Source organism: Manis javanica, chromosome 1, assembly GCF_040802235.1.
Source record: "Manis javanica isolate MJ-LG chromosome 1, MJ_LKY, whole genome shotgun sequence".
In the NCBI taxonomy this organism is placed as follows: Eukaryota; Metazoa; Chordata; class Mammalia; order Pholidota; family Manidae; genus Manis; species Manis javanica.
The window spans coordinates 117,323,841-117,338,228 of NC_133156.1; the positions used below are offsets into that span (position 1 = coordinate 117,323,841).

At 41.2% G+C, this 14,388-nt stretch overlaps 1 protein-coding gene across 2 annotated transcripts in view; it reads left to right on the forward strand.

Annotated features, from left to right (window-relative positions):
• The first annotated feature begins 7,293 nt into the window (after positions 1 to 7,293).
• The window catches only part of OXCT1 (3-oxoacid CoA-transferase 1), a 164,186-nt gene continuing 157,091 nt past the window's right edge, over positions 7,294 to 14,388 (forward strand). Inside the window, exon 1 of one of the 2 annotated variants that reach the window (XM_037023579.2) lies at positions 7,294 to 7,668. In XM_037023579.2, coding sequence (XP_036879474.1) covers positions 7,591 to 7,668 — 78 coding nt within the window. In that variant the 5' untranslated portion in view covers positions 7,294 to 7,590. Of the gene's footprint in view, positions 7,669 to 8,219; positions 8,240 to 14,388 lie in introns of those variants that run through there. The other variant, XM_037023580.2, reaches the window with a different exon arrangement.

A 14,388-nucleotide genomic window follows, 5' to 3' on the forward strand; every position in this document is an offset into this window, starting at 1 on the left:
CTCGTCATCATATTCACATTCCAGCCAATAGAAAAGAAGAAAGTGAGAGCATGTTCTCTCCTTTTAAGGGCATTTCCTGGAAGCTGTGCGACTATTTCCGCTTACCTCCCACTAGCCAGATCTTAATCATATGGCCATACCAGGCTATCAGAGGCTGGAAAATGTAGGTTTCATTCCTGGCAGTCCATGTGCCTCCTAGCGGGGAACAGCTATCCTGGTCTGCCCAAAATTTAGGGCTTACATGAGACACAGGACTTCAAATGCTAAACAATTGGTCACCATAGTTGCATTACTCTGGTAGGAAAGGAAAATGCATATTGGCCATCTCGCCAATGAGAGAGATGCTTTTTTGTTGTAACTGACAAGAAATCAGACCTATAATAGCTTAATATGAATAATAACTATTTGTTGGCTAATACAACAGAAAAACAGGCCTAGATAAAGTCACTAGAACCAGGTTCCTCAGCAACTGTCTATTTCCCTCTCTGTTGGCTCCATTCCCAGGCAGGTACCAATGGTGGTAAAAGGCTGCCAGCAGCATCGAGCTCCCAACCTAAGAAGAAATTCATCAGAAAAGGAGAGCCATCTCTTCACTAACAACCAGAACTAAATCAAAGAGCCTGGCTCTCATTTACCCTAATTTGACCATGCTTATCCCTGAACGCATTCCTGTCCCTAGAGCATCACTGTCTCTCAGGTCAGGGGGTCCATATCACTCAAACTTTCAGATCTGAAAGAAGGAAAAGAAAGGTTTGTTTTAAGAACTGTGGGTACTATTGTCAAGAAAAGGATGACTGGAGGCTGCTGAGTCACAAATACACAAATCTCCATTACAAATTGGTATTTCTATGGTTCCTAATCTCTTTGCTAAGACTACAATGTCTGAGGGGAGAGCTTCAGTTCACTGCCAGGAAGAACATCTTGCTGTTACAAAATGGCTACATGCACAGGATACCTAGATGACGGCATAAAATGTTTTTTTTTTCCTTTTTCTACAGACAAACATGTATTTATTTCTAATGTCTTATTTTTTGTTTCTCATGTTAACTTTATTTTAAAATTTTTATTAAGGTATTATTGATATACACTCTTATGAAGGTTTCACATGAAAAAACAATGTGGTTACTACATTTACCCATATTATCAAGTCCCCACCCACACCCCAATGCAGTCACTGTCCATCAGTGTAGTGCAATGCCACAGATTCACTATTTGCTTTCTCTGTGCTACACTGTTTTTCCCGTGACCCCTCACACCATGTGTGCTAAACATAATACCCCTCAGTCTCCTTCTTCCTCCCTCCTGACCTGCCCTCCCACACGCCTCTCCTTTGGTAACAGCTGGTCCCTTCTTGGAGTCTGTGAGTCTGGTGCTGTTTTGTTACTTCAGTTTTGCTTCATTGTTCTACTCCACAAATGAGGGAAATCATTTGCTAATTGTCTTTCTCTGCCTGACTTGTTTCACTGAGCATAATACCCTCCAGCTCCATCCATGTTGTTGCAAATGGTAGGCTTTGTTTCTTTCTTATGGCTGAATAGTATTCCACTGTGTATATGTACCACCTCTTCTTTATTCATTCATCTACTGATGGACACTTAGGTTGCTTCCATATCTTGGCTATTGTAAAAAGGGCTGAGATAAACATAAGGGTGCATATGTCTTTTTGAATCTGAGAAGTTGTATTCTTTGGGTAAATTCCAAGGAGTGGGATTACAGGGTCAAATGGTATTTCTATTTTTAGTTTTTTGAGGAACCTCCATATTGCTTTCCACAATGGTTGAACTAGCTTACATTCCCGCCAGCAGTGTAGGAGGGCTCCCCTTTCTCTGCATCCTCGCCAGCATTTGTTGTTCTTAGTCTTTTCAATGCTGGCCATCCTTACTGGTGTGAGGTGATATCTCATTGTGATTTTAATTCACACTTGCCTGATGATTAGTGATGTGGAGCATCTTTTCATGTGTCTGTTGGCCATCAGAATTTCTTCTTTGGAGAATTGTCTCTTCATATCCTCTGCCCATTTTTTAATTAGGTTATTTGCTTTTGGGTGTTGAGGCGTATGAGTTCTTAATGTATTTTGGATGTTAACCCCTTGTCAGATATTTTGTTTACAAATATATTCTCCCATACTGTAGGATGGATGGCATAAAATGGTTTTAAACAACACTTTCTGTTTGGCTTTCCTTCCTCATTCCTCTCCCACCCTTTCCTCATGATCTTTATTAATCCTCTACTCTTACTCCCAATCAGTTTTAATCAGTTTTCCTATGTGGATACAGAAGAAAGGAACTTCAGATTCTTCAAGTCTCTGAGAGAAAATTATCCAAAAGGTCAACACACTCTAGGACAATATATGTCCTAATCTGGCCATATATTAGTTTAACACCAGTGATATTATGCAGACCATTTCTGTTGCTTTTTTCAGTCTTACGAAAACACCTCCTCCACACCCACACATATATCCCTGCAGATATATATCTTTTGTGTGTGTGCATGTGTGTGTATGAAGCACTTTAAACTTTCCAGAGATTACCTGCATCTTTATATCTAAATCCTTTCAACAACTTTAAGTAGGTAGATGTAAATATTATTCTCCACATTTCACAGTTAAAATCCTGAAGCTCAGAAAACTCAAGTAACTTGCTTATGTTAGCAACTAACTAGTGGCAGAGTGCAGATTAGAACCTTGCTTCTCTCAGTTCCTAGATCTCTGATCATTCCACAAGCCTGCTACCACCCTCACCTCCTTCCCCATTTCTGCACTTTGCAAAATTTCAACTGCTTTATATCTGGCACTTTGGGGAGTCTCTGTATTATACTAGTTACCAACAGGGGCTTCAGACAATGAGAGACCAGGGTTCAAATACTATCTACTCTTCTTCTCACACTTCTTCTACCCTGTTTAATATAACCCCATGCTTATGGTTTTGCTACCACTTATACAAATGACTTGCAAATTTATCTTCAACCCATAACTCTTAACTGAGCTTCACATTTCCATATACTCCTACATGAAATGCCAACTGGCTCTTTTTCAGTTGCAAATGCCATAGGCAATTCAAATTTAAAATGTTCAAACCTAGAATTATCATTTCCTACCCTTTCTGTGATTCCCCCAGGTCCTATCTTGGAATCATCCTTGAATCCTTTTACCCACTCAGTTCCATTCCAGTCCCATTCAGACACAGAGTCCCAAATATTTATCCTCTTTTCTATTTCTAAGTGGAGATGTACAATGATCCAAGCCAAAGTTTTGCTTAGTGTCTTCAATTTTATTAGAAGGATGATTAACCCATTGTAGTAGGTAGAAAAATGAACCCACAAATTGTCCACATTCTAATTTCTGGAACCTGTAAATATATTACTTTACGTGGCAAAGAAGAATTAAGACTGCAGGTGGAATTGAGGTTGCTAATCAACTGACCTTAAAATAGGGAGATTATCTTTGATTATCTGGGGAGACCAGTGGGGAAGGGGGAGGCAGAAGAGGTCAGACTGATGCCATATGAGGACTTGGCTTGTCTCTGCTGACTTTGGAGATGGAGAAAGGGGGTTAAGCCCCAAGGAATGTGGGTGACCTCTAGAATTTGAAAGACAACAAAGCTGATTCTCTTCTCCAACCTTTGTGTATTTGTTTTTTAGTTTCTGCCACAGATTGCCACAAAATTAGTGGCTTAAAACAACACCGACTTATTCTCCTATGGCTCTGGAGGTCAGAGTTCCAAAATCAATTTCAGTAGACTGAAAGTCAAGGTGTCAGCAGGGCCATACTCCCTCCAGACGCTCCTGTCCTTTCCAGCTTCTAGAGGTGCACTTCTTGCATTCCTTGGCTCACCGCCCCTTCCTGTCTTCAAAGCTAGCTAGCAGCGTGACATCTTCAAATCTCTATGCTTTTATCACATCACCTTCTCCTTTCTGAAGTCACATCTCCCCACATCCCAGATTCTTCCTTAAGAATCGAACTTCAAATAGTTTGTGAACTCTTTCAGGACCTTTTAGAAACTACCCATGCCTAAAGAATAACCAGCCTTTCCATTACTATTGGACAAACTAGCAATGTCCAAAAGAACTTTCTGTGATGATGAATATGGTCTATAGTTGTGCTATATTTAATATAAATGGAACCATTTAATATGTGGACTTTCATGACTGGCTTCTTTCACTTAGCACAATGTCTTCAAGATTCATCTATTTTTATAAGATGTGCCACTATTTCATTCCTTTTTATGGACAAATAAGATCCCATTGTTTGGATATACCACATTTTGTTTATCTGTTCATCAGGTGATGGGTTTCTGGGTTCTTTCTACCTTTGCCTATTATGAATAATGCTGCTATAGACATTCCTGTGTAAGTTTCTGTGTGACCATGTTTTCATTTCTTTTGGGTGTAAGTTGAACTGCTGTGTCATATGGCAACACAGTTGGAGGAACTTCCTGTTTTTCAAAGTAGCTGGACCATTTTACTTTTCTACCAGCAGTATATGAAGATTCCAGTATCTTCATATTCTTGCCAGTTATTTCACTTTTTGATTGTAACCATCCTGATGGATGTAAGTGGCATATCATTGTTTTTGATGTGGCTTTCACTAATGAATAATGGCATTGAACATCTTTCCATGTGTGTATGGGCCATCTATACCTCGTCTTCAGAGAAAAAGTCCGTTCAAGTACTTTGTCCATTAAAAAATGGGGTTAATTTTTTTTATTACTGAATTAAGAGAGTTCTTCCAATACTCTAGATACATATCTATGAGAATCCTCAGAAATGTATGGTTTGAAAATATCTTCTCCTATTCTGTAGTTTGCTTTTCACTTTCTTAAAGGTGTCCTATTTTTTTTCTTTTCCTGCTCATGCTTTTGGAATTGAAGCTAAGAATCCATTACCACATCTGATGTCATGATATTTACTTCTATGTTTTCTCCTAAGAGTTTTATTGTTCAGCACATTTTATATTTGGGATTTGATTTCTTTGAGTTAATTTTTGCATATGGTGTGAGGAAGGGGTCCAAGTTCATTATTTTAAGCAGTAGATGTATCTGAGCAGGACATCCAGGTATTATATGCTTACACAAATTTAAGTGAATCAACATGCAGAGTGCTAAATGAGAAAAAAAACAAGTACAGAGCTACAGCTTTATTTGCCATTGGCTTATTTTATAAGTTCAAATATAGGCATTGAGATAATGGAGAAATTCATTCTGAGGTCTGCCTCCCCACTGCCCCATCTGTGAATTTTTAATGTGTTAAAATCAGAGATACATTACAGTTGAGTGTACATGCTACTGCTTTGTTAGAGTTAACAGAGTAAGTAGTTCAAATATAATTTAGAATTTAATTTCAAAATACAATGTTTGTGTAATCCCTGAAGTACTTCTACAGAGCCTTTACGAATAGATGGATTAGAAAGCCTAGATTAGCTACCTGGATTAGAAAGATACTGGCAATAATTGGACATTGTAGCATACTTTAACTTGTGGCCTGTACAGATTTCCTGAAAAGTTTGGGAGGGCATCTGAGAAGACCAGATGTGTATTTGAAATGATAAATTTAAAAAGTGGTTAACTTTGAGGGAGAAAGAAAGTTCATTAAGGAAGCAACTGCAATACAATAATCCAGATGAGAGAAACTGAAACTGAAGTGTTGCACTGCAACAGAATGAGTAAAACTGGGAACTGGGGTCCAAGATATCTTGTAAAGAGGGAAGCAGGTTTTAATACCACATAGTCCAGGGGGGTTTCTGTATGATGGTTACCAGTTTACAAAAATATAGATAGCATCTGAAAAATACATAAATTCACAGGGGGATAATCATTTAACACCTTGAAACTGGTGCAGACATGACTCACATCTTGCCATTTTGCAGCTCATCTCTTAACCACTGCACCACAGGAGGCCACACAGGCAGGGAACAGAAGGGCTGAGATCTGAACCAGGGAAGCCTAGCTATAGAGTTCATGTTCTTTACCATTTTGCCATCAACATTCAGTCCTGAAGGTGTACAAATTCATCCTTGGAAGTCAAGAGGCAAATATAATTTGGAAGATACACAGGTGAGAAGAAAACCAGAAATGACAATCCCCTTCCATGTCAAGTTAAGAAGCCTGGACTCTGGATCTTAAAGGCAGTGGGGAAAACCATTCAGAGATTTTAGGCAAAGGTAACACAATGAGACATGAGTGCATACAATACCATGCTAGAGCATTTTGCTCCTTTACATTTCCTTAGCACCTCAACATAATTTTCATTTTCATTCCAGGAGTTGGGCCTTCTCGAAGCATCTCATACATTTATATTCCATTTTTTTTTCCTGAGAAAATACTACACTTTAAAATTTGATTTACTTTTTTATCCATTAAACAAATGATAAGTACACATTACCTAGTATGAGGCACTGCTTCAAAGAGTCTATAAAAATAAGCTTACAAACTAGATAAATTAGGGATGATGATTTGCATTATAAAACAGTACTTAAATGTACACATTTATGTAACACCTCAAATTTATGTCTTTTGAATAGACTGGAGGAAAATTATTTGTCTGAAGGATTTTTTTTTTGCCATATATCAAAGGACCACTGTGTAAAGTGATGCATGCATACTTTTTTCCCCCAAATGACCTAATTAAAAACTACTATTACTAGTTAAACCAAACAACATTTAATAAACAAGTCTTCAAATGTCTGTATTAATAAATACTCCTGAAAAAATAAATACTCCATCAACTGCGAGAGCAGGAAGTCCTTGATAATAAGAGATGATGTTAATGCATTACATTTTTGGAAAATTTAAATCAGCAGAGATGACAATTTATAATCTAACTCTGACACACTGCATTTATTAGAAGGGGAATATATATATATATATATCCTACATATATAGTAACATAATACATGCTCTCTCTATATATATATATGTGTGTATACGCTCACACACACACACATAACATGACACAAAATAAACTTTCCTCATTGCCTGTCTGGAATTACTATTGAATTCAACTCAAATTTGTGTAGCAGATTCTCAGGACAAACTTTCTCTACACAAGTCAGGGCCAGGTGTGGTGAGAGGGGACTGAGAAATGGAAGAAATGGGACGCTGTCCAGGCTCGGGAAGAGAAGTAGGGGGGCAATCCCTTTGCAGCCCACACTCCTGCCTTAGACAAGCAACGAAGTCCGCGAGAGACTCCCTGCACCGCGGGAACACGAGATAAAGGCTTATCCCCGACCTTGGGATAAGTCGAAGGGCCGACAGGGGGCTGCGGCGGCAAGGGCACGCCGGACGGGGAAAGCACCCGGCCGCCACGGGGGACGTTCTTCCCCCGAGATCCGTCCCGGCTGCGCGAGACCTACGCGCGGCCCGGGCCCCTCCTAGCCTCGCTGCTCCGCGAACCTGCAGCCTCAAGGGCCGCGGGCGTGCCGCGCGGGAGGCCCCGAGGACGTCACAGACGCGCGGCCAAGCCTCCAGCCCTCCCCGTCGCGTCCGCAGCCCCTCTCCCCCGTCCCCTCCCGCGGACGCGGGCGCCCAGGCTGCACACTCGGCCACACTCCCTCGCGCGCGCAGCCCGCCGCCTCCTCCCGCCCCCCGAGCGAACATGGCGGCTCTCAAACTCCTCTCCTCCTGGCAGCGGCTCTGTGCCTCCGCCCGCGGGTCGGGGGGCGCCTGGGCCAAGGTAAAGTGCGGGCGAAGAGAAGGACGCGGCAGTGCCCGCGTTTCCTCCGCTGTCCGCACCCTTGCTCCAGCCCGGGAGCTGGCCTCTGGGGCGCCGGACCCGGGGCAACCCCGCTCTGCTTCGATGACTGCCTTTGCTAGTTTTGCATCCGCTTCCCCGACGGGGCCAGAAGAGGCCAAGGAGCGCCCTGGCACTGCCTTGGCCTTCGGGGCTCGCTCGCATCTTCCCGGCGCCATCTCCGCCTCGCCGGCAGCCTCCTGGGAGAGGCTCTGGCTGCCGGAACGGGGCGAGGAGGGCGCGCGGGTTTACGGAGGGGAAGGGGTGCGCCCCGCATTGGGGCTCTCGGGGCGGGGGCGCTTCTAGGGGCCCTGGGCGCAGGGCCGGTTAGCCACCGATCCGCGTGAGTTCACCGCCAAGGGGGCGGATGCTGGACGCCGCGTGGGTGGAGCGCCGCGCCCCCGTTCCGTCCCTTTTATGGCTGTGCGGCCGCGCGGCGGTGGAAAAGGGACCACGGAGTGGAGCGTTCGCCCTGGCACCCTCTCCGGCAAGCGGAGAAGCCCATCGAAGCTAGGTCGTGCTTCTCGCCTGGTCTTTGGGCGCGGGCGACCCTTCTCCCGAGGCCCTTTGGGGAATTGGAGTTAGAGGATTTCCGTTTTCAAAGCCCTTTGGAAACCTTGTTCCGGCCATTCACGGCCAACTCTCCACAGAGTGCTCGCCAGAGGCACCCGCGTTGCGATAGCTGGTTACTGTGGTGTGTTGTCCCGTGCTCTGACCCCGCCCGTAAGCCCGCACTGAGGTGGGGTTCCTGTCCAGAGCCCTCCTATACGAGGTACTGGACCACAGCGCTACGTCCAGGAGGGTGGCTTACCTCTGTACCTCCTTTCATGGAAACTTGGAAGCCTCTTCTTGGAAGGGAAAACGAAAGAGTTGTTTTTACTTAGTAGCGTGTTGAATAACCGTTCTGAGCTCGAAAGCGTCCTCGAGCTCCTGCCCCACCCCATTACTCTGTTCTCTTTCCCATAGTCTCTGAGGGCAGTGAACACGGGCAGCCTAGCCCTTAGTGCTAGCGGATGGTTTAGAATGGTACATTTTACTAATAAATGCCACTTGGTGAGCATTTTGATAATTGCAACTAGCTTTGATATGTAAAACATTGTTAAAAGGGAACTTGACTTTCAGATTGCTGCGGGTGCTGAAAACTAATGCAAACCCGGAAACGGAGATACCCTTGGGTTAAAGTCAGTAACAGGCTTTGTTTGGGCAGTTACTTATTTGCCCAAATGTAATTTACTCACTTTCCCTCCTTATGCATATATTCCTTTTCCAAAGCCCACCAAACCTCTTAGGTGGCAGAGCTACAAATTACGGGTTTTGCTGTACCATTGAAAGATGGTAACAAGTTTTAAGCTTTCGCCTTTCAGGTTTGATCATCAGAGTTCCAACTCCTGCCTTTCAGTGCAACCTGCACTCTTGGCACTTCGTGTCCTTGCTGCTTATTTAACTCTTAGATGCTTTCTCACTTCCTACTTCAGTTAAACTGTAGCAGTGTACTTGCTTAACTTTTCTAATGTGTGCCTTGCCTTCTTAACTAGATGAAAATTTGTTGGCTGGGACCACATTGTATGGTTTATTTTCCATCAGTCTTAACATTACACACTACCCAGTATAGAGCAGACACTTAATACACATTTAATACATGGATGAGAGTACTGTGTGGGCAAACTTAGGCAGTAACCTTGATAATTGTTCTGACAAACATAACAGGTAAAACGAGATAGGATTTGTTTGTTTAATACTAGGTAAGTCTCAAACTTGAGTGTGCATAGAATTACCTGGAGGCTTTATTAAAACAGATTGCTGTATTCACTACCAGGGTTTCCTGGGTGGAGCCCCAGGCGTTGCATTAATGAGTTTGCAGGTAACATTAATGCTGTCGGTCTAAGGACTGACCTGTCAGAGCCACTGACAGGATTTAGGTTAGAATAGACTCTCTGAAGGTATCTTCCTTTCCCCCAAACTATTTTGGAGGGAGCATTTAGTACTATTTTCCATTTCCTGTGGAAAATTATTACTGGGAAAACTCATGAAACTACCAGTAATACTTTACCTACCTCTCTTTCTTGCCGCTATCTTTTTCCAGATCTGTCTCTAACCCAGACTCCTGCACTGCAGTCCTTTTGGTACAGCTTCTGTCACCTCTACCTGAATGTCACTCAGCACTTCAAACTCTTTCTAACCCGGAATGAAGCCACAACGTGGCTTTTCTCTCCCTTGTTTTCTTGTTTGTTGCTTTCATTGTGGTTAACTGCACCAGTATCCATCCAGTGTGTGAACTAGAAATCTTGGAACCATTCTTCCCTCTCCTCCTTTCTCCACCTCTGATGTTATCACGGGTCATGTTTGCACTTTTTTCTGAAATGCCCATCAGGGTTGTGCTTAGCACAAATTCCCAGCAACCATCTATTTCTTTATGGTAGCTCTCTAATTGAATATTCCAGTTGTATTTAAAATTATTGTAATTGTTTAGGGACTACTATCCTTACTAGTTTGTAAATTTCATCAGAGCAGAGACCATGCCTGCTCTGATGTGTACTTTTGTTTGTTTTCTGTAGCCCATGCATTTAGAGTATTTGATATAACATGGATATTTTTCTGAAAAATAGATAAGTGAATGAAAGAATGGGTTCCCTTGCCACCTCCTACTTCAGGCTCTCGTGTGAGAGTTGTGATATCTGTTTCAAAAGCTTTGCTATCCTTTGCTCATCGAAGGATGAAGCAGAAACTCTAATGTGGTCTTTAAGGCTTTTTACAACCTGTGTGAGTCTCTCCAATCTGTTTTTCATGAGCGTCTCCCAGTGGAACCTAATCCTGCTTTTCCCTGAACACAGCAAACCTTTTTACATCTCTGTGTTTTCATGCAGGCAGCTCTCCCATTCTGGATTACCCATCCTCATTGCTATTTTAACTTGACAACTCTTCAAATTTTTTCATCCGTGAAACAAAATGCATTTATCCTTCATCTGTGCTCCTTCAGAGTGCTGGATATCCCTTCAAGGTTAGAACAGAATATGTATGTTTCTGCAAAAATAAAGTGTGCTACTGCTATAGAGGATTGCCTAGTATCTGTAACTCTCCACGGGCTCCTTGTGATCTATTCATCTTGAGTGCTTAACTGGTAGAATTTAGTTCAAGATGAACATTTTACCTTTGGTAAACACTGTCCAATGCTGGACAGCTAAAGCATTTCAACACACCTCACCACCTCCTGTTGGCTGTGTTGCCACATCCTTTTTGCAATAATTCTGCAAGTGTTTCAGCCACCTGCATGTTACTGCCTTTTCTTCCAAAAATGGTTCTCTTCACCTCTTCCCATTTGGCCTCCCCTTCCCACTTTTGTTTATCAAATTTTGATACTGAAGTGGGCAGAATCAATCTTCTTGTGTTCTGATTTAATTTAACTGTAAGGTGACATGGTAAATTTTACCTGAGTGTACAGTTCCATGTATTAAGATAAGATTTATTTAAATATATAAAAAAGCAGTATGCTTCATGGATTTTTCCCTGAAAGATCTTCAAAATGAAGTGAATTTTCATTAAGTTATGGAGAGTTAAATGATGGGTAAAGAGAAATTTAGGTGAAAGAAATAATGGTAGAAGTGATTAGAAAGAAAGGAGATTCTAGTCTAGGAAGTCATAAGATATAATTTAGGCTCAATAGTGGAACCAGAACTCAAAAGTTATGCATAAGAATTTGAAGTAGAGGACAAAGGGTGAAGACGGGAAGGATTTTAAAGGGAGAAACAAATTCACTAGAAAAATTTTGCAGTGTAAGAATTTTGAGTATTTCTTATACTTCAATACTGAAATCATTATTATATCCCTCCCCTAATGGTAATAGCAGAAATTAGTGGCAACATAAAATGGAATTTTGCAGAAGGTAGGAGAATGGAAAAACAAAATGAGATAAATTAGGTGAGTGCAAAGGGAAATCTTAGTGAACAAAACTATCCCCAGAATAAGTAAATGTTGAAGCTGGTACAATTCGTTACTCTTCATCCTTTTGGGTAACCTCTGGAAACTTGAAGGCTATTTGCTTATGTATTAATTTTTGTAGCAGGTGGTGTTTGGCTCTTTGAACGTCATCATTTTAGTACTTAAAATGTTATCAGAGGTAGAGGTCAATTTTGAACAGTTGAGGGCTCCGCTTTGAATTAAGTTACCTTAGAAAAAGAAGGTAGATGTTATTAGAGACATACTTTTCCCCACCTGCCTGCCTAATCTTAGGAGGTGTCAGCAGTGGATATTCCTTGACTCCCAGAGGCAGAGAATGTGGGAGAGAATTTGGGCAGGAAAGAAGCCCATTGAGAGAACAGGCCCAAAGGCTTCCTTGGGCGCTGCCTCCCAGGCTCCAAGCAGCAGCTCTCTGGGCTCCAGGCCCTGAAGATGTGCAGTAAACAATGCTCGTGCAATTGGCTTCCGACATCCTGCTCTGTCTTCACCCACTGTCTGGACTCAGACTGCTAGATTGCTCAACAGTCTTTGAACACTTAGACTGGCAAACTTGATTGCAAATAAAATAAGTATATGAAAGTAATCTTAAAGCTAGAACCCATTTTTTTTAAACCCTGAACAATGATGGCATGGATTAATTTGCCACAATATGGAACATGCTAAAAAAACATTATTTATAGATTCAGTTATATGTGCATGTGTGTTTATGTAGGATACAATGGGGAGGTTAAAAATTAAAACTACTCTCCAGTCACTGACAAGTTAATGTTACTGGTGGGAAATGGGGAAGAGGGAGGTTGCATTTTTCCCAGAGGAAGCCAACATCCCCCTGGGTAACTTTCGCAGTCCGGACATAGGGCGGAGTGCTTCTGTACACATCGTTACTTAAATCTTACTGCATCCTTGGCAAATAATCACCATCCTTTTGTAAACTGAAAATCACCCCGTCCCCACTGCCAAAAAAAAAGTCAGATTATGTAATTTTCTCAGTTTCATACAGTTGTGGCTGAACTGGAATTTGAAACAAGGGTATTTTTAACTCCAAGATTACTGGAGTGTGTGACCCATTATGGCACATTATTGGTTTCTCAGTAAACAGCTATGAAATCTCAATATAACAAATATACATATAATAGTTGTCAAATATTGTTACCTGAATGTATGAGAAATGAAAATTACAGTGCCTGTGAATTCTTCATTACCTTGAGCCCTACTCACATTCCCTAAAAACATGAGTCACTGTTAATTGCTTTTTACTTTAGTATCTGGATAAGTGTCAAACACTTGGGTGTTTTCTAAAATACTTCTGAGGTATTTTTAGGGGGTATAAGGCAAGGTTCTCAGTAATTTCTGACTATGTAATGAAGTCATAATTATCAGCTGAACAAAAGGAATGGAAATCATGACAAGTATGTTCTTATATGCTTCTGTTTGTTTTCATGAATCTAATTCTCTCTGGTTCTATAGGAGAAATGAGTTTTCTTCTGACTTCCTCTCTATAGGATTCATGTTTCCCATCTGGAAAAATAGATCAGGTGACTAAGGTCTTGACTCTTCACCTTTTTTTTTAAACAATAAGATATTGTTTGTTTATTTATTTCAGTTTCTTGCATCTTTTATTTTTCCAATTTTATTGAGATATAATCAACATATAATACCATGTAGGGTTGAGGTGTATAGTATAATGACTTCAGAGTGAAGGTAATGACAGCAAAGTTCTTCATGAAAAAATAAGACTCTCATAAATCTTTGTTGTATATAAATAATGAATTAGAAGTATAATAAGATGAAGGACTTTTAAAAAAACACTGGGATCTGGTCTTGCTTTAACAGTGTTGTGTAAATTACAAGATCTTGCCAAACTTCAGAACTTGACCTATAAAATGAATTGTTGGATTAGATAACTGTATTTTTCTCTTTTCTCTTTTGAGGACATATCCTCAACTTTGTAAATGACTCATCTGTTGACTTAATTCAGGCTATCAAACTAATTTCCCAGATTAAAAATATACTTATGTGTGTACATGTTTTTTTAAAAGAGAATCGAATAGATTGTTATAATTCCACTTATTTCCTGTGTTTGGGCAGGGGGCCAGGGTATTCCACCCTCCTCACCTGACCTTGACCATGGTTGAAATTTAAAGGGGCAAAAGTCCTCTGTATAACCTCTACCTCTGGATCTCATTTGACTTTCAGTCTAGTTCTCTTAAATCAACTTTTGTGCTAATTGACACTTTCAATGAAAAGAGTTTTTAGAGGAAGAAATGATAGAAACTCATTTATGCTCTTACCTTGAAACCATCTGGATATCTGGGAGACTGATAGGCAGTGGGTATGGGCTTGTTAAGATGGCAGGTATCAGGAGTCAAGTACCATTCTCACTACTCATTCTCTTTTTAGATTGGATTTGTAATAAGAATAGAGGAAAGGTGATGTTGAGTATGAGTGATTAATTGCAACACAAACAATTCTCTAATTTTCTCCTGTCCATATTGTGGATGAAGTATAAAGAGGAAAACAGTTTAAAATTGATCTTGAATGCTCACTAGATAACCTGTTTGCACAAGTAGTACACTGTGATAAGACTTTCCATGTGTCCCTTGTAGGTAATAGTTTTCTACAACCATAACTCCAAGCCCCATAGGCGAATGGGCCTTTTTGTGTGCTGTTCTTTATTTGTCCCTTGAGGAAGCCTTCTTTGACCCAAGA